We start from the raw sequence: 27,847 nt of genomic DNA on the forward strand, positions 1-27,847 counted from the left end.
TGCTCCATGACATGCTCAAGTGCTGTGTGGTGAAGCGGTGGCACAAAGCAAGGCCGAGAGCCGGTGAAGTGGCAAAGTTCAAAAATTTCATCTCTCTCAAAAAGCTAGAGAAAAGAAACTTGCAATTGCAGCATAGGATGTTCCAGAAAAAGTGTCTTGTGTTGTATTTTTCGCTCAGCACGCCTCCGTGCTGAAATCACGCTTAAATTCCCATTGAAACGAGGCTTTTTTTAGCATATTATTGCGTCGCGTCATCAGAATGGCGTCGTTATCCGAGGAATGTAACTTCTTAATAACCAATTCCTGATAAATTTTATCACAAAGGCAACAGTGTCTTGCCGAAAAAGGGAATGATAAAATAGGCTCTTCGAACCGAGGTTGCCGTCAAAATCAGTTCGCTGCACAATTTTGAGTATCAGTCGTGCCACTGAGATCTGCTCGTTTCTGATCGCACCGAACACTTGTGGAAAAATTCGCGTGAAAATAAATTGCTATATATTTTTCTAGCATTTCCTCACTTAGTCAATAAACTTTGGAAGAGTCATCTGTGATGATGAATTCTTTTTTTTTTTTTTAGACACAGCTTTTCAAATAAGTTCCAGCGCTGCTCTGTAGGCTTGGATTGTCGTAATTCCTGTAGCAAATACTGATATGGCCGAGTGGCGTGCCTTGAGACAGGAAGTTTTACATTAGGAAACGTAAATAGGGGCCTCCGCCCGCATGCCGCTTGGGTTCTTTAATAAGATGCCAGTAGAGTTTGCTGCTTGCGTAATTCAACAAGGCACACGCCAGGAGTTCACGTCGAAAACTGTGACTTATGTAGGTCAGCTATGATGGACGGGTGACCGCCTTCGCAAGCACACTAAGTGCGGCACATATATACAGTGAGGCTTCTTTAGAATACTGGGTTGGTAAGGCAGGGTAATCTGTACACGAGTGGTAAAAATTGCCCCACAAATCTGCTTTAAAACGAGAACTAAAGCTCAATTAGGAGAATTGGAATTGCGAAATTCTACTGTGGGTTACGCGAGACGTGCAACAGAAGACTCCAGAATAATTTTTGCACCTGGTATTTTTAATGTCCGCCTTAATCTGAGATCTTATTCTTCTTCTTGTCTACATTCGAAACGCGGTGACCAAAGCCATGGAACTGACCACAAAGGCGCGTTGTCTAAGAAGAACAATTATTAAATTATGTCGATGGTACATGGACACTGAAATAGCCGTAATGTTATAGAGCTTCGTGACCGGGAGTAAAAAAAAAACAAGCAATAAATGTTCCGTCAGTTATGCCTGCTGCGGCGATACCTATTCATTTCACGAAACGTTATAATCAAGAGCTTACCTTAGCCAGATAGTTTTCATCATATCCTGCTATGTTGGTTTATGCCCCCCCCCCCCCCCGCAAAAAAAAAATTATCCACCGTGGTTGTACCACTGGGAACCAAATAGCGCTTTTGATATCAATCATTACATTTACATTCCAACGAGGATGGAATATAAAAAAAAGACTGCAAAGTATCGGGACACTTCAGGTGGTATAAATTAATCAGCAACACTGAACCATAGCCTCTTTCAAAGTTGCCGTGTTACTTCGGGACATCTATCCCATATATTAATCAAGTCACTCGATTCATATCATTTTTGTCATTTTTTTTGTTTTTACGGAGTTTCCTCAGAGAACCGCGCACGCGCTGCGAGTTTGAGCAGGATGTAACAAATGTTCAATGGCCGCCGAAGGAACATCGAGCAGGAGTGATTCTAAGGCAGTCGTTAAACATGTCAGTTTCTCGCCCAGGTGCAGCCAATATGCTCGGCGCCAGGCTTGTGGGTCCTTTTTTTCCCCCCTATTTTTCAGGCTCTTGTAATGTTGACACAAGTTCTTACGGTGGCGGCGCCTGCTCCGTTCCTCCGCTCAGGTGCCGCGTGTGTGTGTGCATGTCGGTCTATTTGCTGAAGCAGAGGCAGCGCTCGACGAGTTGAACTCTTGCGGCTTGCGCAGGGCGAGAAGGGCAGCGTCGGCCACCCTGGAAGGCCAGGAGAAGACGGCGCACCGGGAAGGCCCGGACCGACGGTGAGTTTCTTTGTTGCTCGTTTCGTTCGTGAATCTTGCTGGCTTTCAACGCGTTGGTCGGGCTTCGAGACATCACTGGGAAATGTTCTGAGGAATTTCCCTGGACGCCTTGTTAAAGAACAAAAAAGAGGTGTGAAGGTCGACATTTAAAAGCAAGCACTGCGGCTGATATGAAAACTAAAGCTTAAGTTACACAGTAGTTTATGTGAAGAGCTCTGGGTTGTGCACACTAATGAGTGATAACTCGGTTAAGGCCTAAACACACCCTTCGCACGCAGAGAACTTAACGACACTCCTCCACGCGCACGCGTCTATCTATCTATCTATCTATCTATCTATCTATCTATCTATCTATCTATCTATCTATCTATCTATCTATCTATCTATCTATCTGTCTGTCTGTCTGTCTGTCTGTCTGTCTGTCTGTCTGTCTGTCTGTCTGTCTGTCTGTCTGTCTGTCTGTCTGTCTATCTATCTATCTATCTATATATCTATCTATCTATCTATCTATCTATCTATCTATCTATCTATCTTATATATGTAGTTACTAGCGGTAATGTAAGATGCTTGCTGTCTCTGAATTGTCTCATATAGAACGAGCATGCTGAATTTCTTAATTAATCGTGCTTCGATCCGACGAGGGCATGATCAACGCGAGAGCATGGAAACAATGATGCACATGATTACATCTATGCCACACGTTCGGCTGATAAATGACAATTGCTGCTACTAAAGACATGCTGCCGTACCCAAACAGTACCCAAACATGCCAGTACCCAAACATGCAGTACCCAAACATGCCAATATTGCAAGTTTGGGTACTGCAGAGCCAAGTGGTCGTGTGGCAAACTGGGCTTGTTAATGGACCTTCATGGTAAAATCAGCGTTATAAGACGGCAATACGAGATGAAGAAAGACGCAGTGCTTGTTCTGTGTCATTCATCGTTTCGTGCTGCAGTCTTTTTGTGCTGCTTTTACCAAATTATCGCTTGATTTTATGTTGTACCGTGCAGGCTCTTTTCATTGCGTGGTTTGATTGCGACTCCCGATGTCATCTCTGTGCATTTTTCGGCCACTTCGAACGAGAAGGAAATCAATCAGGCAACAGCATGCTCACATCATGGCTGATAAAGGACGCGCTGCAAAGTTTACAAAGACGATTGGACAGGAACGAAACAGGCGAAGCGTATCTAACAACTGATTTAATTAAACGAAAAGACTAAACATAGTGTGGTCAAAGACAAAGCAGACGCAATTTTGTCTATGTAATTGCCGCCCCCCGTCTCTATCAACTTTGCAGCGCAGGCTTTATCGTGCATTACATTGAACTTGCTTCTATATAGGCTCTTCTGTTCACATTCGCACACTCATTCATAGGAAGGTATAAACCTAGTGACGCGCTACTGCTTTCAAAATCACATGCCCGTAACTGATACCTTCCGCAGGGGCTACCTGGATCCAAGGGTGAGAAAGGCAGCGCCGGAGAAGCCAGTCCACCTGGCCTGATGGGAATGCCGGGATTACCCGGTCCCCCAGTGAGTGTAGCTCCGTATTACGACGAGTTCCGTATTAGGTTTATATCTTGCCGTTCAAAAAGTCACAGTTGAATGCGATATAATGAATGCGTTAGCAACAAGTTGAAGTGTTTTAGAAAGTAAGGCTAGCAGCTAGCTCCTTCAGCATCCCACATGGCGTAACTCAACAAAATTTGAGCGTAAGGAGGCGCGTCCGCTACAGCGTGCGAAGCGACCTTCATGTCGTCTTTCGCGTCAGCGCAAGCTTAGCGGTGAGAACACAGAATGTTCAAAAGCTTTCTTATAATTCCTGTTGAAATGAGGTGACAGCCTAATGTGCGCAGTTTCTGCCAGAACCACGCAGCAACCCCCTCGGCGACCCCCATGGGCCTTTCGCGCGATAAGAGACGACGGCGGGGTTCGTCTGTGTTTGAGCCGCAATCATCCACTGCCCTTTCATGCTTGCACTCACTCATAAAACGTAGAAAGCTGATTGATATGTCGGGTTTAACGTCCCAAAGCCACCATATGATTATGAGAGACGCCGTAGTGGAGGGCTCCGGAAATTTCAACCACCGGGGGTTCTTTAACGTGCACCAAAATCTGAGCACACGGGCCTACAGCATTTCCGCCTCCATCGGAAATGCAGCCGCCGCAGCCGGGATTCGATCCCACGACCTGCGGGTCAGCAGCCGAATACCTTATCCACTATATAGACCACCGCGGCGGGGCTAAAACACAGAAAGCTTGGAGCGATGTTAGTGCTATTAGACTTTGTTTCACGGAACCTCACGGCGATGGAAAAGCGTGCCTGGAGTGTCCATAAAAAAAGCGTTCAGCCGCACAGCACATCAGCGCGTCTCCGGAGTTAAGCGCATCAACCAGCGTACCCGTAGGACTTCAAGAGTTCAATTTGTTGGGCAAGTTGGTACATACTTAAACCCAAAAGAGTCCCTAAAACTTCTAAAAAAGAAAATGGGAGGCAGAAGCAGAGACAGTAACCACAGAGGTGGCTACTAACAACTGACGTATATTTCGAGAAAAACGCCTCCTCCTAAGTCCATACAGCATGCGCAAAAGCTCTCTAACGGATCGCTGCGCCTATCTTATCTATGCAAGTCACCACTGTTACACTCCTTCTGTAACGAAGACACTGAAGCTGCGCTAACCCATTTTTCCGGGCCAAGTTTCCAAATATGGTCCATATCAAGTAAACTCGCAGGTATATGTAAGAGGGTTGTGCAACTCGGCAGACATGAAACATGTCCACAAATACTGCGCAAGTGACCCATGCGGGATGTATAGCATTCAGATTAGTCGCAATAAGCAATGCATTAGACAATCTGGTCGATTCATTATTGTTCGTGAGCTGGAGCCTGCTAATTTTCTACCGCCTGTCACTGGTGGTAACATTCCACTACGTTGTAAGCAGTGTGGTTGTACACCCATGTTTGTGAATGGATTAATTCGAGGTAAGGCTAAGACGCAACGTGAAAGAGAGTTGCTTGGTGTGGACCATATTTGAAAATTTGGTTCAGAAAAGTGTGTAAGCGCAGCTTCTGTGTTTTTGACCCGGAAAGAGTGTGAATTTTTTAGCAGTGGTGAGTTGCATGGATAAGATCATCGCCGGGATCTAGTATGGTGATTTTGCGCATGCTCTGCGTGGGCTTAAAAGGAGGTGTTTTTTTTTTCGAAAGCCACCCCTGTGTTCACTGTCTCTGCTTCTGCCTATTTTTAGACACTTTCTTTGCTTTCTTCGAGTTTAAGTGGGGCCTCACTCTTTTAGCAACCAGCACGCGTACAATCCGGAGAGAAAACGACGCAGTGACTGTGACTGCCACCGACTCGCATTTAATTAAAAAGTTAACTCAACTCTCCGTGTTTTTCCCTGGTCGATCTAGAGCAGCAACCGAAACCTCGAAGCGAACAGTCAGATTCTACAAATCCGAATCAGCCAGGAAGGAGTGGAAGTCCATTAACACTTGACTCAAGCTGGTAATGAAAGCTTTGTCTCGGCAAAAGACGTGACGGATGTGACGCGGCCAACACGGGCTGTTTCTGCCCGTATCCGCTAGGCACTGGAGCAAGTGAGAGCGATCTGGCATTAGGCGAGTTAAATTGATCCGAAAGGACCAGTGAAAAGCTCCAAAACCATTCCGAATCGGCCAGTGAAACTCGGATTCGTCGCCGCGGGACAAGAAAATATCATCCAGATCTACCAGTGAAAAAAAAAACACCGCTAAATTTACGATTGACATATATATAAAAACAAGAGACGGCAAAAAATACAGTGCATGCATAGTGCGTTCTGTCATTACGAGCAATGTTACAAGTTTTGTGGAGATGCTTAGTATACGGTTCTTGTATGCAGGGAAAGCCCGGACCCCAGGGAGAGAAAGGAGACAAAGGCGATGGCGTAAGAATACTTGCCTTTAAACGCTTGCCTCCTCTGTACTCATGTGTTTTGAAGCGGATTATCTTATGTGCATCTTTTCATTACAGGCGCCGGTGCGGTACATGAGACAGGCAAGTGGTCCTTACTAACTTTGCAATCTTTCTGGCCAATCGCTCGCCCAGGTGGGCTCATATTTTCGGGCTTGCATTCTGCCCGTCAATTATGTCCAAGATTAAAGAGCCTGGTACCGGGTGTACATTACACTCGGCACGCAGCAGCGAATTCCCACATGTCACATTTCCCACCTTAATATTGCTTTACCGGCGGAGTAGATACCACTTTTTTTCTTGGTTCAAAAACGTCATATAAAGAACGATGAAACACAAGTATCAGCTGCTTTGAAGACTTCGTGTACACCCGCGGCCCTGGTGATAGAAATGTCTTTGGAAAATATTGTAAAAACTTAAGCAATCAACTTAGAAGGTATGTATCAGCATTACAAACTCACTCACGTGACCATAAAACTAGCGAATAAGTTTGGTTGGCTTCTAGATGATCTGCTACAGTTATATTCAAACAGAAACTTTTATATACCCGCCTAAGTGAAAAGGGAAGATCCTCAGCTCGTTAGAGAACCCGAAGCCAACGCTTTTTGCGCGGCTGTTATGCATGGCTGCCATATAAAAACAAGTATGCTTGAAGTTGACATTATAGTGCCACGTTTGGTGGAAATGTCCAATATGACGGTACTATCCGGACTATTTTTAACCGATACGAAACATGCGTTCGGTACTTACAGGAATGGAGAGAGCTGATTAACTACCTGATTTAACATTTATGACAAAGCATCGAACAGAGCAGAGTGTATCTGGAGCCATCGTTTCGCCAAGTCTTCATCTGGGTAGAATTGTTGCTGCCCTGTCGAAGATAACTTCCCTTGTCGTTGGCTCCAGCGAGGGTGCTCCTCGCTTGAGTATTGCTCGTGACATCAAGCTTCCATGTTCTCCCGAACTTCTATCTTGTATGAACGTCACATCATTTAGTATTGAGATTCAACCCGCGAAAGTAAGGCCCGTGTGATTCATCAAATTGATTTTTGTGTTTGGGGAGAAGATAAGCTTTGCCTGATTTTTTTTCCTTTGTCCAACAAAAATGAAAGTGGCGTACGAACAAACCTTGTAACGTGTGCCTTATGAATTCTACTAATAAATACCTACACACCCAGAATATAGTGCATGAATGAAACAAAACAGTTCTCCAGTGTTTCTTAATGACGGATGTATAATAGAATCACAGAACTGTCACTTTGAACAACCTATTTATTTACCTTACGGTCTACGTATGGAAGCCGCATGACCCACGACTACCCAAAATGTTTTGCCGACATATATATATATATAATATGCTAGGGGTGGATATTGGCTGCAACAGGTAAGTTTGCTCTCTTTTTTTTTTTGTGGAACAAATGCTTTTAGGAATCAATTACATGAGTTTTACTTTTGAGCTATCTCGTAGGAAGCAATGACGCAATCCAAGGCATGGGTCTACTTGTACGCCTTCAGCGTGGACCATGTTCGTTAAAGCGGCAAACTGGTTTATTTGGTTTATTCAAGAAAAAAATCTTTATAAATAGCCTTAAGGGCCACGAATAAACGCTGATTAATTGCTTGTCTAAGTCGTGCCACTCTGGCAGCAAAGTAAAAGAAACACTCAAGCAAGAATTATTAGCACAAAATACAGGTGTACATTTTGTTTTACATAATTTCCAAAATATTTCAAGCTGTGCACTTAAATGACAACAGTCATGAATGTACACGCAGTCCGCATTTCAACATAAAAGTGGTTTATGCTTGAGTGCACCACGACCCCGCTGACGTATTTGCGCCTCGCATATGACGTCGTAAATTGTGTAATGAGTGTAAAGAAAAGAACGACATGGGAAAGATCCGCAGCGGGGCGTCAAACCAGCGGCCCCTCGCTCTTCAGCGCGCGACGCTGACCACTATGCCACAGTGCAAACCTTCATCTTGCTAACGGCGAGCCCAAGACAGCACGAACGTCACTTCCCTCGCTGCCGCGGCCGCGTTTAAGAAAAGAGCGCGCTGCTCACACACGAAGTAAGAATTTTGACAGTTGTTCGCGCTTGTACTGTGTATACCTGTGTGTTCATTTCGATTGATTGATTGATTGATTGATTGAATTGTGGGGTTTAACGTCCCAAAACCACTATATGATTATGAGAGACGCCGTAGTGGAGGGCTCCGGAAATTTTGACCACCTGGGGTTCTTTAACGTGCGCCCAAATCTGAGCACACGGGCCTACAACATTTCCGCCTCCATCGGAAATGCAGCCGCCGCAGCCGGGAATCGAACCCGCGACCTGCGGGTCAGCAGCCGAGTACCTTAGCCACTAAACCACCGCGGCGGGGCTGTGTGTTCATTTCGTGCGTCTTTCTTTCTATTTGAGCAGCATGCTTTGAGTGTCGAGCTGTGAAAGTCCGCGCTCGTGCTGGTGTATGCTCACTTCGTGCGTGCTTTGAGGTGTGCGCGCTGCAAGTTACGAGCTGCTTGCCGTTCTTCGCGTGACATTTCAATTTGTTCATTCCATCGCCCTTGTGGCGCAACAATGCACTAAGAACACTCAATTACCTCTGCGAGAACACGTTTCACTTTCATGTTATACACATTACTAAAAGAGGGATCAGCCACGTTTTTTTTTTACATATCGACCTTAACGGGCCAAAATTTTCCAATGAAAATATCTTGGTGCCTTCGAGTAATTTGCGCATACTCGAAGTGCATGCGTGCAACGCCAACTACTGAAGCGCCCAATAACGTACGAGACGTTGTCGCAAACAAAAGGGTGTCGCATGCTTTCTCGTTTAGGGAATCGATAAATGTGCCGCAGCTTTTGAGTTTGTGGCAAAGATGCATGCGCATATCGCTCAGTTCGTGGGCTGTCTCTCTGCGTTAAAAGTTATAAGCTATTGCTTTGTTCAATGCGCTATTAACCAACTAGACTGTTGCAAGCGCCACGTAAGCAGTGAGAAGCTGTTTGAAATTTTGTGACAAGTATTGTTTAGTCTGCTTGGCCACAAGAAATGAAAAAAAAAGGGGGGGGGGGTATATATAAGTTGAACGTATGCTGCGAAAGGATCAGTGATTTCAGACGCTGAAAATAGAACACTGGGTTAAGGGCCACCTACTTCAGTGAATAAAGTAAAGAAATTGACCCCGCCGCGGTGGTCTAGTGGCCAAGGTACTCGGCTGCTGACCCGCAGGTCGCGGGATCGAATCCCGGCTGCAGTGGCTGCATTTTCGATGGAGGCGAAAATGCTGTAGGCCCGTGTGCTCAGATTTGGGTGCATGTTAAAGAACCTCAGGTGGCCGAAATTTCCGGAGCCCTCCACCACGGCGTCTCTCATGGTGGTTTTGGGACGTTAAACCCCACATATCAATCAAAGTAAAAAAAAAGAGCAATATATACCTATTGCAACGTGAATAGCAGCCAGTGATCGATCGTTGCTGGTAAATAGAGCGGATGTTCCAGATGCGAGAGTCAATGGCGCCGTCGACTCACGAGCCGTCCATCGCAGATATCGATGAATCACACCAGAAAATATAAACAGAACCAAGGTGCAGTTGTTCGATGCGGGTTATAAGGGACGATGCGATTCGTTCTCGCGCTCTATGGCCTCTATTATTGTAGTCTTCTGTTACCACTGTGAATCTGCACGCTATTCAACATTCGCACTTATTTGCCGCCTCTTCATTTTGTTTTTCAGTCGGGGCGTAAAGTAAGTTCTCACGCGCAATGCATAGGCAACCTAGCTTAGCCTTGACACGCTGTACTACAATGGCGCAGTTATAGAGTGCAGCCACGAGAATTCCCAGCAAACAATATGCCTCTGAATCAAAATCAGCGCGCGACAATACGTGAAACGCGTATACCTCTACCACGAGCTTTGAACTTTGCATCGTCAGCGGTCCCTGCATGCTGCGCGAGTGTGCAGCGCACAAAAGGCATCCGTCTGTATGTGACGTCGACAAAGGCGCAGGGAATATTTTGGCCAGGACTCGCTGCCACTCGGCGGACAATAGAAGTATACAACCGTGGATGTTTGTCCCTATAACTTTGCTGAAGTTTCACTCCAACCCGTTTTGAAGCGTGTCCTCGAATTTGTCTCTTTTTTTTTTCGGGGGGGGGGGGGAGTGTCGACGCTCAAAGGCTGCACAAATAAGACGTTGAAAGCCGTTGTGCAAACCAAAGCGCGCAACGTCTTTATAGCCGAGCTAGACGTTAACGTTCCAGTCTGACGGCGGCACTGCCCCCCCCCCTCCCCCTGAAACGTCGGGTATGCGCAGAAAACGAGCGTATGTACACGCGAATAAAACAGAGAGCGCCGACGTTCGCCCTCTAGACGATCTTTGACTGCTGGTGATATTAGATGCAATCCCCGAACATAAAGTTAAGCAAAGAAGTAAAACGCGGATTCACGATTCCGCCTCGTGCGCGTCAGTCGAGCACAAGTTTTGAAAGCTGGGCAAATATTGGCACATGTCTTATTCCAGGGCGTATTAATCCGCGCCAAGTCTGAGCGCATGTGCGGATAACTGTTGAGTGAACGGTGTTCTTGGGGGTATATATGGAGAAAACCTTTAGCCTGGCGTTAATATATGACGTACTTGACAAAAATGAAGGTGTTTGGGGTATTATATTTATGAACTGAACTAAACAACTTCTGTAACGCCGTCGCAAAGCCTTGAAGGCCGCGGTGTTATCGATTGCACGAAGTAGTCATCCATTAATGTAGGATGCGTCACCTCTTCGTCAGTAATACGCCCGCAGTCGAAGTATATGCGTCCATATATTTAAAACTATAACTATCGCCGCACCGAAAAAAAAAAACACGGTGAATACATACACTAATGCTGCATGCGGTCGGCCAAACTCCGTCTACAGGCGCGTACGTAAGTGACTGAAAAAAAAATTATATTCATATGTCAAAGGCAACACTAATAGATGGAAAAGCAATGAGTGATTTCATACCGAAGTAACCTCTCTCTCTCTCTCTCTCTCTCTCTCTCTTTATTTCTTTTTCTTCTTTCTTTCACTTCAAAGCGTTGTGTAAGTAAGAAAGGAATGAGGATTGGGTGGAAGGGTGGTCGCACTCAGCTTTTCAACTCCGGCCGTGCTTTTGCTCCTTACTAGCGTTCATTGAGATTTTGTTTGTTTCGAGAAACACCTGTGCTCGCCGATCTTTTAGAGTCATTTTCTGTTGTCCAGTTACTTGTTTATCAGTTTTATCAGTTCTCCCCATTTTCGTCTAGTCTTCCGTCTTATGCTTTCCATTACAATTCATTTGTCCCCTTTTTTAGTGTTTTTTTTCTGAGATAGCCTATGAGGTAAACGCACAATTTACATATATAGCGTGGAATCATGCCCTAAACGCCGATTTATCTCCATCAGCATTAGGGACAGTATGGGGTTTGCGTGGTTGCTTGAAAGCTAATTAGAGGTACCAAGTTGTTTGTACGGCTTCACGATTATTTAAATTAAGCAACTAACCTGCATTCACAACCCATCGTCCTTTAAATACCACACCACGCACATGGTACCTTAGGAGGTTAAAAAATGCCAGGTACATTTATTACGCAATAAGTTCATGCCTTTATGTTAAAGGCACATAAGGTGAGCATACGCTCATAAAGCCCGTATTTATAGCTTTCGTCATCATCATCATCTCGACTGCACCCACTGCACGGCAAAGGCCTCTCCCACGTTTCGCCAATCAACCCGTTCCTGTGCTTGCTGTGGTCACGTTATACCCGAAAACTTCAAAATCTCATCTGCCGACCTAACTTTCGCTCTCCCACTTCGATAAATTATTTAGCTTCACACAATTTCACTTGGGTGCGCAAAGTTTGAAGCGCCCTCTAAGCGACTCGAAATTATTTTGCGAAATACAGCGCCTTCATTACCATTTCTAATATTCGCATGTGCATGCACTATTTATTTCAGCATGATTGGAGGTGTTCGAAATATGACTTAATAGGGCATCCAGGAAACATGGCAAATCAGTGCGCAAAAACAAAACTCTGGCGTAAATTTTCACTTATTGCCTCTCAGGGCAGCAGAAACACCGTAAACAGCTCAGAATGATTGCCAATGCAGTTTTTAGATGTAAACGGTCTTACTTGTACTCGTAAATACACGGCATGCGCATGGAACCAGATGTGTTGTGACCCGAGACAGTTAGTAGCCCTTGCATAATCCAAGAAAGCTTTTTTGCGTGACACGAAAGTGATGCGGCTAAAGTAACTTAAAAAAAACAAAAAAAAACTGGCAGATCCCACGCACTATGGGAATCGATGATATGCGAAGCACGAATGAGGAAGATTGCTATGTCACTTTAAAATGAGGACAACGTTACGATGTGGACGTAAATTACGCCGTGCATGACTTTCATGCCATGGATATCATGTTTGAATGTGTCATTTACCTTCGTCGTCTATTCACGTCCCATGATACAGAATTTGATATATGTGGAGCTAGTGATACGGCCGCGAGCGCGCTATGAGCGTAGCATAAAGTCATGCTTTACATCACATGCATGTCATGAGTATCATGTTTGGACATGTCATTTACTTTTGTCGTCTATTCACGTCATGTAATACCAAATTTCGTATATGTGGAGCTAGCGAAACAGCTGTGAGCGCGCTATGAGCGTAGCATGTAGTCATGTTTTACATGACAGGCATTCATGATTATCATGTTTGGACGTGTCATTTACCTTCGTCGGCTATTCACGTCACCTGATACCAAATTTGGTATATATGAAGCTAGCGAAATGGCCGCAAGCACGCTATGAGTGTACCATGCATTCATGATTTACATGACACGCATATCAATATTATCATGGTTAGACGGGTCGTTTACCTTCGTCGTGCATTCACGTGACGTAATACCAAATTTCGTATATGTGGAGCCAGCGAAAAGGCCGCGAGCGCGCTATGAGCGTGGTGCGTTGTCATGTTCTTACATGACAGGCATCTCATGGTTATCATGTTTGCACCAGTCATGTACCTTCGTTATCCATTGAGGTTCTGTAATACCAAATTGGGTATATGTGAAGCTAGCGAAATGACCACGAGCGCACCTGGAATGTGGCATGTAGTCATGACTAGTCATAACATGAAAATGATGACATGTATGTCATGATTTCAACTTACGGTCTGTCACTTATGTTCATCATGCAGTCATGTCATACCATACCAGTTTAGCAAAATGTCATAGGAACAAAACCGTAACCTTTTTTGCATGACACAAAAGCAATGCGGCAAATGTAACCTAAAAAGTGGTAAAAAGTAATCTAAAAACCGAGAAAAATGTCAATTTCAATAACTAACGATCTCTTAACAAAGGACGCACTATTTCAGCAGGCGGTGTTTAACCTTTGCCTGAACGAGCAGCAGCGGTAGCCAACTTCCTTTCTCCGACGTCTGAAACAGCTGCAGGCATTTCAGGCCTCACGTCGTACCTGCGCAAGCTTGTTTCTAACTTCGCATTGACAGCAACTACACTCACAAATATGCCTAAGAAAGCATCGACTTTTGCATTGAGTCCTCCACGAAATGCCACCTTTCAAACCCTCCAGCAACGGCTCGCAGTGTCCCTTTTTGAGACATTTCCAGGTAAGTGGGACCCTGAAGTTCACAATGATGTAATTCAGGCTGGTCTAGGAGCAGTCCTTGTTCAGCGCGACCCACACGGAGTGAATTATGTCGTAGCTTACGCCAGCCGCAAGTGATCAAACACGGAATGTCGTCACCACTAGAAGGAGTTGTTGTTCCTTGCTGTCGTCTGGAGCATAGGCGAGGCGGTACGGTGTTACTTGTTCTGCCGCAAGTTCTTAGAGGTGATGGACAATACTACGATTACATAGATGATTGCCATGCAACACCTTACGCACAAGTTCACTCACAGGCTCATCCGACTTCAAGATCATCAAGCAGGGATACTAAACCATCTTTACGGGAACTGCTGTGAAACCTATGCGAGGAAAGCTCACCACAAGCCAAAGAAGGCTGGATTTGCTTCTCGCAACATGATGTTTCAAAGTCTCTACGGTATGATTCGGATGTGCCAGCAATAATAGCGTCGCTCAAAGACACTTACAGTAACTCAAAGTAGGTCTTTCTCGTGGAAAAACCTTATATCGACGCCACTGGACCTGTAGCCAAGAAGAAAATCACCTCTTGTTAATTCCATTCATCATAGGTTCTGAAATTTCGCCCGCCATCCATCATGTCCCGCAAGGCGGACACTTAGGCCACTGAGATACTTTTCGAAAGATCCGGGAACTTTTTTGGTGACCGAGTATGTAAAAAATGTATTCGATTGTATGTTGCAAGCTGCAAGGTGGGCCAAAAGCATCAGTGTCGACCCGAATATGCAACCTGGACTACTCACACCTATTCCGCCCCCTAACACGTATGTCCGTTACCAACTAATGCAGCAGGGAATCAGTGCATTTGAATCGCAGTAGGCTGCTTGTCAAATATTCGTTTCATTTATTAGTTTATTAGCACCTCAAGGGTCCCGAGAGACATTGCATGAGAGCTGAAAATATTGTGAAAATTGATGCAGTGCTCTCTGTCGCAGCTGACTTTGTGATCAAATTTCTGCACGACCACTTCGTATGTACACATAGCCTACCTAGGACGATCACCTCAGACAGAGGAATGGCTTACCGCAGTCATGAACTCTGGTCGTACCTCCGAAATGCTGGTGTCGAACATCACTTCAGTTTACCACTACCAAGTGAGTGGCTTCACGGAGAAGAACAACCAGGCTTTCCGGGCACGACTTATTCCTCGCTGCAAGAACAAGAAACCAAATGAAGCAGACTGGGACTATCACTTGCAAGAAACTGCGTAGGCGATTAACACGGCGCTATAGGTATCTATGAGAACTTCACCTCATGACGTCGTTGTCTACGGGCAGATCTCTGAAGTTACAGCTGTCCAGAGTGTGAGCACCCCATTAAAAACGGACGAACAACTACAAAACAGACCACTTACTTGCCGCTCCGTCTGGACTAAGGCATGCCGGAGAACTACAAACGCATAAAAGGCCAAAAAATGGTACTATGACTACCGCCAATGACCAGCGCCACAATACATTGTAGGGGATGAAGTGTGGGCCCAACAATGCACGTAGTCGCCTTAACAAAGATTTACGCGTAGGATGAAGGACTTTTCATCATTACTGAAAGGCTGGGTGAGAACACGGTGGCGTTTATATAGGCTATCTGGCATGCGAAACCGTTGTGGACAAATAAAGGAAACATTTTTTTGTGCAGATGTCTCGTCTTAACAAAAAAAAGCTTCAGCAAAACTGATAAGCAGCGTTCCTTCTGCTTCTTTTTTATTATTGGCCTCGTGTACTACCGATGGCGGTGCTGCGAACCGCGCCTGTATGACGTCAGATCGGGGAGTCACGCACTTTCGTCGGCTATGTAGGCCCGGCGCCGAGTAGAAACCACCATCGTTGTAAAAAGCAGTTAGATTGTTTATCTCGTCCATAGTGGCTACGGACGCTGTTCGAACAACCATGGGTCTCTGCTTTTGACGTTATTTCATAAGCACAGGGCTTCATTTCTTAGAACTGCGGCTGCTTGTCTCCGCAGCAAGTGCTGCGCAATGGTGAAGTACTGCTTTGTGTCTAAGGGTACGTTGTCCGTTCGGGTAAAGGGTGTTCACTTTCACAACTATCCTAAGGACCTGAAGCTGAAGAATAGGTGGATAGGCAAGCTCAGAACGAGACAGCACTCCACTCCATCATCGACAGTATGCAGCAAGCACTTAACTGAGAGTGACTTTTGTTATACTACTCGTACACGCCACTTTTCTGTAATCTTGTAACAGTGTTTGAATGCCTCGCCACTACTTTATTCATTTATTACATGCAGGCTATAAGCATAGCTGACTCACACCAGGTGCGATGCTGTCTCAAAACCTGCCGCGAAGGCCCCTAGACAGGAAGCCGACGACGCGGCCTCCAAATCGCCTCACTACAATGATCTTCCTGTGTGCGCAGCTTTCTTATGTGGTTCTTAAAATGAAAAAAAGTGAGCCCCGTAACTGTCTGCATCAGGTGCGACACCTGAACAGTAGTTCGCAAGGGAGGGGGTAAGGAGGGATTAAAAGGATAGGATTAAAAGGTATATATATATATATAGAGAGAGAGAGAGAAAGTAGAGAGCGAGGCACAGAAACAGCGAGCGACGAAAGTAACGACGACCAGTTAGAAAAGATGAACCTGGTCGCAGGAGTCCGATGACGGGGCACCACTCGACGAGAGCTCTTGTCGACGTCAGGAAATGGCGTAGGGCGAGTCCAGTTGGCCAGAGCTGCGCTGGGGAGCTATTCTCGCGGTGTCCGATCCTTGGACATGTCCGATTCGGCTTCCCCGGATTGGCTGGAGCGCGCCGCCTGTTTCTGGTCTTTCTTCCGCAACGTCATTCTGACGCCACGAAGCTTTCCAAACTGGCGACACAAATTAGAATGACAGAATACGTTTCGCCGCCACGAATGTTGCCCCCAGAAATTCGCTTTTGGACGCACATCTCGGAAGCCGTGCATAGACTCCTATCACGTTAGCCCTTCAATGAGCTTTAACGCAGTCGCCCGCATGACGCCCCTGAAAGGCCTGCATGCATTCCCTGCATCGCTTTTCAAACGTCTCAACACATTCGCGTGGTCGGACTTGTCAAGTTTCTTTAAAAGTCCTGTTTATCGACATTTCATCCACTTAGTTTCTTCTTACGCTGCGAATGTGCTGGCAGGCGCGCCAACGGGGTCAGGCGCACCAACCACGACTTCACGAATAACCTTTTTTTGGGGTAACTGAAAGCGCTCCAGTGAATTGGACATCTTCAAGGATCGGGCATAATGAGAACAGCTCCCCTGAATATCTGAGTCTACGTCTTTATTTGGTTGGTGTACATACTAAGTTCGCACGTAGTTTACTCATGACGACCCGCGCACGCCTATAAGACTCCTTATCAGAAATTCATGAGGAAAACCTGCTGCTGCTGCTTAGTGCACCTTTTCTTAAGTTCTTTAGGCAGAGCATACACTTTCTAAAAACTTGGCAGATTCCACGCACAGCGTGAATCGATGATATGCGAAGCACGAATGAGGAAGGTTGATATGTTACTTGAAAATCAGCACAACGTAACGAGGCACACGTAAATTATGCCGTACATGACTCCTATGGCATGATTATCATGTTTGCACGTGTCATTTATATTGGTCGTCTATTCACCTCACGTGATACCAAATTTAGTATATGTTGAGCTAGCGAAACGGCCGTGAGCACGCTGTGAGCATAGCATGTAGTCATGTCTTTACATGACACGCATGACATTATTATAGTGTTTGGACGTGTAATTTACCTTCGTCATCCCTTCACGTCACTTATTACAAATGGGGTGTGTGGAGCTAGACAAATGGCCGTGAGCACATCATGAGCGTGGTATGTTGTTATGTTTTTACATCACATGCATGTCATGACTATCATGTTTGCACCAGTCATATACCTTCGCAATCCGTTGATGTCACGTAACCCCAGATTTGCTATATGTCAAGCTAGTGAAATGACCATGAGCGCTCTGTGAGCGTAGCTTGTAGTCATGTTGTTACATGACACGCATGCTATGATTATCATGTTTACACCCGTCACATACCTTTGTCATTCATTCACATCACATAATACCAAATTTGGTATATGCGAAGCTAGCGTAACGGCTGCGAACGCATCATGAGTGTGGTATGTAGTCATGTTCTTTCATGACACGCGTCTCATGATTGTCGTGTTAGCACCAGTGATATACCTTCGTCATTAACGTCCCGTAATACCAAATTTGGTATATGGGAAGCTAACGAAACGACCGCGAGCGCACCATGAGCGTGGCGTGTAGTCATGACTTGCATGACAAGCATGTCATGATTTCCACGTTAGGGTCTGTCCCTTGTGTTCACCATGCAGTCATGTCATACCATACAAGTTTTGCAATATGTTATGTGAACGAAACCACCGCAAGAGCAGCAATAGCATACAATGTAAATCACGACATTCATAACATACTTGCCATGATTTTCTTGTTATGAGTTCTCACTTATGCTCGTCATACAGTCGTGTTATCCCATCCCAATTTTCGTATCCATACCATTATCCGAACGGCCAGGGGAATTAGAAGTCGTAGGTGGACAGACAGACAGACAGACAGACAGACAGACAGACAGACAGACAGACAGACAGACAGACAGACAGACAGACAGACAGACAGACAGACAGACAGACAGACAGATTTGATTGATATGGGGGGTTTAACATCCCAAAAACACCATATGATTATGAAAGACGCCGTAGTGGAGGGCTCCGGAAATTTCGTCCACCTGGAGTTCTTTAACGTGCACCCAAATCTGAGCACATGGGCCTACATTTCCACGTTCATCGGAAATGCAGCCGCCGCAGCCGGGATTCGATCCCGCGACCTGCGGGTCAGCAGCCGAGTACCTTCGCCACGAGACCACCACCGCGGGACTTACATACATACATACATACATACATACATACATACATACATACATACATACATACATACATACATACATACATACATACATACATACATACATACATGCATGCATACATACATACATACATACAGACAGACAGACAGACAGACAGACAGACAGACAGACAGACAGATAGATAGATAGATAGATAGATAGATAGATAGATAGATAGATAGATAGATAGATAGATAGATAGAAAGATAGATAGAAAGATAGATAGATAGATAGATAGATAGATAGATAGATAGATAGATAGATAGATAGATAGATAGATAGATAGATAGATAGATAGATAGATAGATAGATAGATAGATAGATAGATAGATAGATAGATAGATAGATAGATAGATAGATAGATAGATAGATAGATAGATAGATAGATAGATAGATAGATAGATAGATAGATAGATAGATAGATAGATAGATAGATAGATAGATAGATAGATAGATAGATAGATAGATAGGCTCAAAGTCACCGAAGTCTTATGAGAAATGGTTCGCATTTAAAAACAGAGCTCTTTAGTCTTTTCGTTATTCCACGTAAAATTAATAGAAAATCAACACAGTTTGCCTTTGCCACGTTAATCTCCGTGGCCCTGGGTGCAGTATAAAATAAGCGATAACTAATTGTTATGGTTTAATACCCAAGCGACGGCGCCGTGTGGTAATAATAAAAACTACTTCGTGATAGCGTTCTCACTGAACCAACATTACTCAGGCTAACTGTAGTCATTTGCACCGGCCAGGGTGTGCGACAACGGGACACTTGCGCCGCCCTCCGGCCACACAAGCACCTGCCCCTCAAGTCACGGCCCGCTTGCTGCGACAAAACATAAGCTTGCGCCCTGAATGAGGACAAAATCCTGCCGACGCCCATGACTGCAATCCGAGCACGAATATCTCAAATTTGGTTGTTTGATGCGACTTCAAATTTCTAATGAATGTTATCAACGACCGATTTACTGCCGACCGAAGCAGTAATTTAAACAGCTGCCCTGCACTATTACCTCATGTGTTTGCGAATGTCAGAGTGCAACAATGATTCAGCGATTATCCTACATTTCACCATGTTCACCGTCACTTGCGATGCATGGCAGAAAAAATATTCTAAGAAAAAGGGCACCCGTGCCGTTCTTATAGGAGAGTAGTGAAAGATTACACCCTTTTCAAAGGCAAATGAAGTACACTGAGGCACATAGCCGTACTTCATCATTGCGAATATCTCGCCGCGGAGAAAAAATATGTTCGTTGATAACACACAGTGTCCAAAGAAGCTAAATGTATATTATTCATCACGAACTCGATCGCCACGGAGACGTTGAGTGGAGGTTTCGCAAGTGCACTTGTTTGCAGGACCAGATCCACGATGGTAATGCGATCACCGTTGACGGCGTTGACCGCATATTCAACAACATGGCCTGCGTCCGTCGTACATAACCTCACCCTTGATATCTTTATATACATACTTATTGATGTTGGAGAAAGGCACGCTTACTGAAATATCGAAAGGAACATGCGAACTACTAAGTATCGTGTGGCAGAAAATGTAGATGATGAGCGAGAACACTCACTCATTGCTTCACTTTCCTACCAGCGATGCGCTCGGTGGTATCGGCGTGCTTGTCAGTCATCTGGAAGATTTCTTGGCCCGATCTATTGGGCCACAGCTAGAACAAGTTCATAATTGCACGGTAAAACATTCGTTGCAGCTATTAGGGTACCTGCGCGAGGCTGTTCGCTCGATAATGTTTCCGCTTGAAGCCGACGATCCGCGTACAGGAGGAGCGGCTGCTCCGGCGTGGTCGAGAGCGAAGTCCCCGCTGTGACGTCACACGCAAGAGAGCCCCACTCCAAGATCTCGAGGCCAAAAGGCACCGAAGCAGTGTGGCTGAGTGTGATGACACAAGTTGAAGAGGCAGAACTATAGGTTGCGTGCTTGCCACTGGCATAAAGCTGCAGAATCGCCAGACCAGCAAAAGAGCGTTGTCCGTTTGTGATATAATAAGCAGGTAGCAAACCTGAGTCTTCCTCTGATTCTGATTAACCTCCCAATCTTTCCTTTAAGTTTCTCCCTCTCTTTCTTTGTATATATATATATATATATATATATATATATATATATATATATATATATATATATATATATATATATGAGATCTAACAGACAGTAATGCCAAGGAATGTACAGGGGAAGTTATTAGAACCAATGGAATGTGAATAAGAAGAAAGAAAAGTGGGTGAAAAAATAACGAGTCGTGAGCAGGATTTTTTTCACCCGCTTTATTTTTTCGCCCAGTTTTCTTTCTACTTATTTACATTCCATTGGTTCTAATAACTTCCCCTGTACATTCCTTGGCATTACTGTCTGTTAGATCTCAATAATATTTTGACAAAACACGGAAAAACAAGCCCTTAGGTATACATTTTTCCCCTTATATATATATATATATATATATATATATATATATATATATATATATATATATATATATATATATATATATATATATATATATATATATATATATATATATATTGTTGCACATTACTGGTTACTTTCGTTTTCTGCAGATTAATCTTAAGACCTACTTTTCTGCTCTCCTTGCCTGCCTCCGTAATCATGAGTTGCAATTCGTCCCTTGAGTTACTCAGCAATGTTATTTTTTCATCCACTTTTCTTTCTTCTTATTTACATTCCATTGGTTCTAATAACTTCCCCTGTACATTCCTTGACATTACTGTCTGTTATATCTCATTAATATTGTGTTAAAACACGGAAAAACGAGCCCTTAGGTATACACTTCTTTCCCTTATTTCACTGAACGAGGGTCTCGTACTGGCAGACTTGGTGTGTTTAGGTTGTATAAGAGGGACAATAATTCAGCTGCCCGCTCATAATAAGTTCACGTGCTACGTGACGCCAAAACATGCGCATAAGAGTGTTTTCAGACTCGCCGTTTGGCTTATAGATGGCGCTGACTGTCACTCCTACTTCTAAATTCACATATAAACCCAAAAAAAAAAGTGGATGGAAGGAAGGCCGCTGTGGTAGCTCAGTGGTTAGAGCCTCGAACGCGTTATTCGAAGGTGGTAGGTTCGATTCCTGCTCACGGCTGGTTATTTTTTCATCCACTTTTCTTTCTTCTTATTTACATTCCATTGGTTCTAATAACTTCCCCTGTACATTTCTTGGTATTACTGTCTGTTATATCTCATATATATATATATATATATATATATATATATATATATATATATATATATATATATATGGGAAAGAAGTGTACACCTAAGCGCTCGCTTTTCCTTTGTTTTGACACAATATTAATGAGATCTAACAGACAATAATGCCATGGACTCTATATGGGAAGTACCAATGTAATGTAAATAAGAAGAAAAGTGGGTGAAAAAAATAACCTGTCGAGAGCAGGAATTGAACCTACGACCTTCGAATAACGCGTTCTATATATATATATATATATATATATATATATATATATATATATGTGTGTGTGTGTGTGTGTGTGTGTGTGTGTGTGTGTGTGTGTGTGTGTGTGTGTGTGTATCATCACTCTAACTATGTCCACTGCAGGCCAAAGGCCCCTCTCCCATGTCCATGTTCCACCAGTCAACTCGGTCCTGTGCTTGCTGTTGCCAATTTATACCCGCAAACTTCTTAATCTCATCTGCCAACCTAGCCTTCTGTCTCCCCCTAACCCGCTTGCCTTATCTGGGAATCCAGTTAGTTACCCTTAATGACAAGCGGTTATCCTGTCTCTTTGTTACTTGCCCGGCCTATGTCGATTTCCTCTTCTTGATTTCAGCAACGATATCTTTGACCCTGAATTGTTCCCTAATCCACTCTGCTCTCTTCTTGTGTCTTAAGTTTACACCTACCATTTTTCTTTCCATTGCTCGCTGCGTCGTCCTCAATTTAAGCTGAATCCTCTTTGTAAGTCTCCAGGTTTCTGCTCCGTAGCTAATTACCGGTAAGATGCAGCTGTTATATACCTTATACTCTTGAAGGATAGTGGCAATCTACCTGTCATAATTTGAGAATGCTTGCCAAATGTGCTCCACCCCATTCTTATTCTTCTAGTTACTTAAGTCTCGTGGTTCGGCTCCTTGGTTATTACCTGTCCTAAGTATACATAGTTTTTACAGCTTCAAGTGCACTATCACTTATCTTGAAGCGCTGTTCTCTTCCGAGATTGTTGCACATTACTTTCGTTTTCTGCAGATTAACTTTAAGACCTACTTTTCTGCTCTCCTTGTCTGACTCCGTAATCATGAGTTGCAATTCGTCCCTTGAGTTACTCAGCAATGCGATGTCATCGGCGAAGTACAGGTTACTAAGGTACGCTTCATTAACTCTTATGTCTAACTGTTGCCATTCTAGGCCTCTGAAAACCTCCTCTAAGCACGCGGTAAATAGCCTTGGGGAGATTGTGTCCCCCTGCCTTACAACCTTCTTGATTGGTATTCTATTGATTTCTTTATGAAGCACTATGGTAGCAGTTGATCCCCTATAGATTTCTTCCAGAATGTTTATATATACTTCATCGACGCCCTGATTCCGCAGTGTCTGCATGACGGCTGATATTCCTACTGAATCAAATGCCTTATCGTAAGCTATGAAGGCTATGTATAGTGATTGGTTATATTCTGAGCATTTCTCTGTCACCTGATTGATAGTATGAATGTGACCGATTGTTGAGTAGCCTGTTTGAAATCCTGCTTGTTCCTTTGGTTGATTGAATTCTAAAGTTTTCTTTACTCTGTTAGCAATTACCTTTGTAAATAACTTGTATACTACAGAGAGCAAGCTGATCGGCCTGTAATTCTTCAAGTCCTTGTCATCTCCTTTCTTATGTATTAGGATGATGTAAGCATTCTTCCAAGACTCTGGTACTCTTCCCGTCAGGAGACACCTCGTAAACAGAGTAGCTAGTTTTTCTAACACAATCTGTCCTCCAATTTCAGCAGATCTGATGTTACCTGATCCTCCTCAGCAGCTTTGCCTCTTTGCATGCTCTCCAAAGCTTTTCTGACTTCTTCTATCATTACTGGGGGGGTGTCCACTTATGGTGGACACCCCACATGGACACCCCACTGGTGGGGTGTCCATGGCCACTTACGGTTCTCTCGTTTTCGGTAGAAGGTATTAAAAATCCGTAATATATAGCGTTCTGCGAATTCTCTTCTAGTAGTTTCCCTCTAGAATTTCTAGTACCGATGCCATAATCTCATACTGCATGGTCTCCAGCGTGTTTTTTCCCTATTCTTGCATTGAAGTCTCCAATCAGTAAAGTATACTGTGTTTTTGCCTTACTCATTGCCGATTCCACGTCTTCATAGAAGCATTCAACTGACGCGTCATCATGGCTGAACGTAGGCGCATAAGCCTGTACCACGTTCATCTTGTATCTCCTATTGCGTTTAATTACGATACCTACCACCCTTTCATTAATGTTATAGTATTCCTCTATGTTGCCAGCTATGTTTCTGTGGATAAGGAACCCCACTCCCCGTTCTCTTCTGCCAGCCAAGGCTCGATAGCAAAGGACGTGCCCGTTCTGTAGCACTGTATAGGTTTCATCTGTCCTCCTAACCTCAAGAGCCCTATTACATCCCATTTAATGCCCTCTGGCTCCTCGAATAGTACAACTAGACTTGCCTCACTAGATAAGGTTCTAGCGTTAAAAGTTGCCAACTTCAGGCTCCAATGGCGGCCTGTCCGGATCCAGAGTTTCTTAGCACCCTCTGCTGCGTTGCAGATCTGACCGCCGCCATAGTCACTTGCTTCGTAGCTGCTGGGGACTGAGGGCCGTGAGTTAATTGACGTATGCACATGGGAGCTAGTGGCCAGATACTGCACCAGAGTGGCCAATCCTTTTCTGGTGAGGGAGTGCGTTACCGGCGGTGGTCACCGTTGAGGCTGCACCTCTTCCACACTGCGGCGAATGTAGCGAGCGACCTCGCAGACGCGCTCCCCTTTCATCAGCGACCCTTTCGGATTACACTACCATTCTTTGTTTTTTTCTCATCCGTTGCAATGAGTGCTTACAGTTTTAACTCCCCGTCTTTCGTCTGCCTAGGTCTAGTGTCAATGCCGAGGTTCTTGCTCTCAAAAAGAGGTTTTTTTAAAAAATTCCGTCTGGGTATAAGGCAAAATGTTCTCTTCAGTACGTGGGCCAGTTCTGCAGCTTCGCTTTCTTACGAGCCAGGGGGCTGTATGTATGGCTCTCTATTTTGTTTGTTTGCTTCTCGGTATAAATAAATGCAGGGAATATAATTCATTCCTACATAAAGTACAGCGCGCGCGAAACTTTTCCATGTGCAAAAAACGAAAACAAGGACTTGTGTGGATAACAATACAAACGCAAGGGGGCCGTTCTCGGTCGAGATGACGCCCAATATAACGCATGAGTTAGATGTATAGCCTATGTTTGTTTTGACATAAATATTACTCATGCAGTACGTAGCAAATGAATTGTAGCTTTATCAAAAGCACGAATGCACTCGCGTATATCGATTGGCATGGCTGCTGATAAGGAATGCCCATTAGTGCTCCCGCTTCACCGACGGCGACCGCATGCAGTCACAATTTCAGACATTCAGTTCTCTGACGCGAGTATTTTTCAAATGCACAATGCAAGTTTTGGAAAACTAGTCCTTAAGCGAAAATGCTGAGCGTGGGGCTAGTTTGTCTAGCATTATATGGTTAATTGCCGCCAAAGCGCCAAACAGCTACACTCAAATACTACAAGCTTGTTCACTTCCCAGCATACTTCGATTGATTGATTTGTGGGGTTTAACGTCCCAAAACCACCATATGATTATGAGAGACGCCGTAGTGGAGGGCTCCGGAAATTTTGACCACCTAGGGTTCTTTAACGTGCACCCAAATCTGAGCACACGGGCCTCGACATTTCCGCCTCCATCGTAAATGCAGCCGCCGCAGCCGGGATTTGAACCCGCGACCTGCGGGTCAGCAGCCGAGTACCTTAGCCCAGCATACTTCGATGAATTCCACATAGTTGGACATTCGCGGTTTCTATCCCATTTGAACGTGGCGTATGATGTGTAAAAAATGCATGCGTGCAAAGTATTAAGCATATTTCTTATTGATCACTTGTTCAGAAACACTTGGTGGTCCAGCGCTTGTCCTCATCTGTTGCCTGTGTCTATCGGCCATTGTACCCTATAAGCTGCCATAGCTAGAATAAGTCTTTACAAGACGCGCATTCTACGTTCTTTTTTTCTGATAGTCACTCTAAACAATATGGGGCTTTCCTTGCATCGCAGAATATAATAGTTAGCATAATAATACAAAGCAAATTATTAACCTGCAGATGAGTAAGATGGACATTTTATATACATCCCAATCACAGTCATCATCATCACCCTATGTTTTTGTCCACTACAAGAGGAAGGCGTCTTGCAATATGATACACTATTAAACTCACACATATACAGTGCAAAACTAACTGAATCATAAAAAAGAACAGAGTGAACTTCTCAAGTAAACTGAGTTCGCCACAGTCGTTCATATAATTAACACTTCTAAAGCAATGTTTCAATTCATTAAAGATTACTAGACAGGTTACAACAATTTTCGATGCTTTTATTAGGAGCTCCATAGGCCCGCCTCCTGCCGTCGCCGCAGTTGCCGTCGAAACTCCCCGCCCCATCACTGCTCTCCCCTACAGCGTTTTCATAACCAAGTAAATTTCGCAGCTCCTCATATGGCCCTTGATCTCCGAAGTGGTCGTGACGGCCGACGCAAGAACTAGAGACGCTGCAGTTCCATATTGAATCATGCTTCACGCGTTGGCACATGGCGCATGGTGTACGGAAAAACGTGCAAGGCGTCGCGAGCGACTACTCTTCGCGCGCCTCAGCTCGCTGGGGCATGTGGGTCGCCTCCGCGATTAGCTTCGGCAACGCGCCATTGGGAGCAACGGAATGTTGCCGTATACGATGCTGTGGTACACAGCAAGTGAAGCAAAACGGAACAGCAGCGCCGTCAGTTCACGTGTCAGACGCGTGTGCCGGCTCGCGAGCGGAGCTGCGAAACTGTGCTACATGGTTCGAAAAACGTTGCCCCAGTGCCCCATACCGCCTTCGTGCAAGCCACCTATGAGATCAAGCGCAAAGTCCTTTGTGACCCATTTCGAGCTTAGCTCATCAGGTTGTATTGGTACACGGAACAGCTGCTAGTTTTGCTCTAAAGGAAAATTTAAACTCATAATTAGCAGCATATAAAACACATAATTATCAATGAACCGTTTTATGAAGTGTGTTGTTAAATGCCATGAGGTCATTTACTTCAACTGAATTACTTTTCAAGCCTTCTATATCATGGATCAGAGTCTACTTTCAATAAGGCAGTCGAAGTTGACCCATGCTCGGACAGTTCGCAGTGTCGTGACCTTCTGGGCATGCGTGGTGCATGATCCTATATGTTTGCAAGCGTATTACTTGTTCTCTCTTTCATTCTATACCCTTGCCTAGTCTTTTACTCCCCTTTACCACTTTCCTCGTGTAGAGTAGCAAACCAGGTGCAACCTGGTTAACCTCACAGCATTTAGTTTGATTTTCTCTCTCATTTTGAGATCACCAAGTGCAAACACGAAAACATCAACTGATTTGTATACGTGCACAAAATGTGGGCCTACGAGAAAATATGCGGGCAGATATAAAGTGCAGGATCAAAAAATGTAATTAATATATATATATATATATATATATATATATATATATATATATATATATATATATATATATATATATATATATATATATATATACTTCTACTTTTAAATTCACATATAAACTCAAAAAAAGTGTATGGAGCAAAGGCCGCTGTGGTAGCTCAGTGGTTAGAGCATTGACTGCGTTATTCGAAGGTCGTAGGTTCGATTTCTGCTCACGGCTGGTTATTTTTTCATCCACCTTTCTTTCTTCTTATTTGCATTCCATTGGTTCTAATAACTTCCACTGTACATTCCTTGGCATTACTGTCTGTTAGATTTCATTAATACTGTGTCAAAACACGGAAAAACGAGCCCTTACGTATACACTTCTTTCCCATATATATATATATATATATATATATATATATATATATATATATATATATATATATATATATATATATATATATAAATATATATATATATATATATATATATATATATATATATATATATA

General features: G+C 44.1%; 1 protein-coding gene and 1 long non-coding RNA gene across 9 annotated transcripts in view; one reads left to right on the forward strand and one right to left on the reverse strand.

Moving 5' to 3' along the window:
- LOC119162170 (uncharacterized) overlaps positions 1-27,847 on the forward strand; it is a 515,775-nt gene that overhangs the window by 419,075 nt on the left and 68,853 nt on the right. For all 7 annotated transcript variants that reach the window (XM_075879320.1, XM_075879321.1, XM_075879322.1 and 4 more), the window contains 4 exons: positions 2,003-2,074; positions 3,520-3,609; positions 5,960-6,004; positions 6,091-6,114. In XM_075879320.1, the coding sequence (XP_075735435.1) occupies positions 2,003-2,074; positions 3,520-3,609; positions 5,960-6,004; positions 6,091-6,114 (231 nt within the window). The remainder of the gene's footprint in view (positions 1-2,002; positions 2,075-3,519; positions 3,610-5,959; positions 6,005-6,090; positions 6,115-27,847) is intronic.
- LOC142776160 (uncharacterized) overlaps positions 1-27,847 on the reverse strand; it is a 54,109-nt gene that overhangs the window by 14,596 nt on the left and 11,666 nt on the right. The window contains exons 2-3 of one of the 2 annotated variants that reach the window (XR_012887356.1): positions 14,738-14,863; positions 1,633-2,182 (exon numbers count right to left, since the gene is read on the reverse strand). This is a non-coding gene — a long non-coding RNA (uncharacterized LOC142776160). Of the gene's footprint in view, positions 1-1,632; positions 2,183-14,737; positions 14,864-27,847 lie in introns of those variants that run through there. The other variant, XR_012887357.1, reaches the window with a different exon arrangement.

Source organism: Rhipicephalus microplus, chromosome X (assembly GCF_043290135.1).
Source record: "Rhipicephalus microplus isolate Deutch F79 chromosome X, USDA_Rmic, whole genome shotgun sequence".
In the NCBI taxonomy this organism is placed as follows: domain Eukaryota; kingdom Metazoa; phylum Arthropoda; class Arachnida; order Ixodida; family Ixodidae; genus Rhipicephalus; species Rhipicephalus microplus.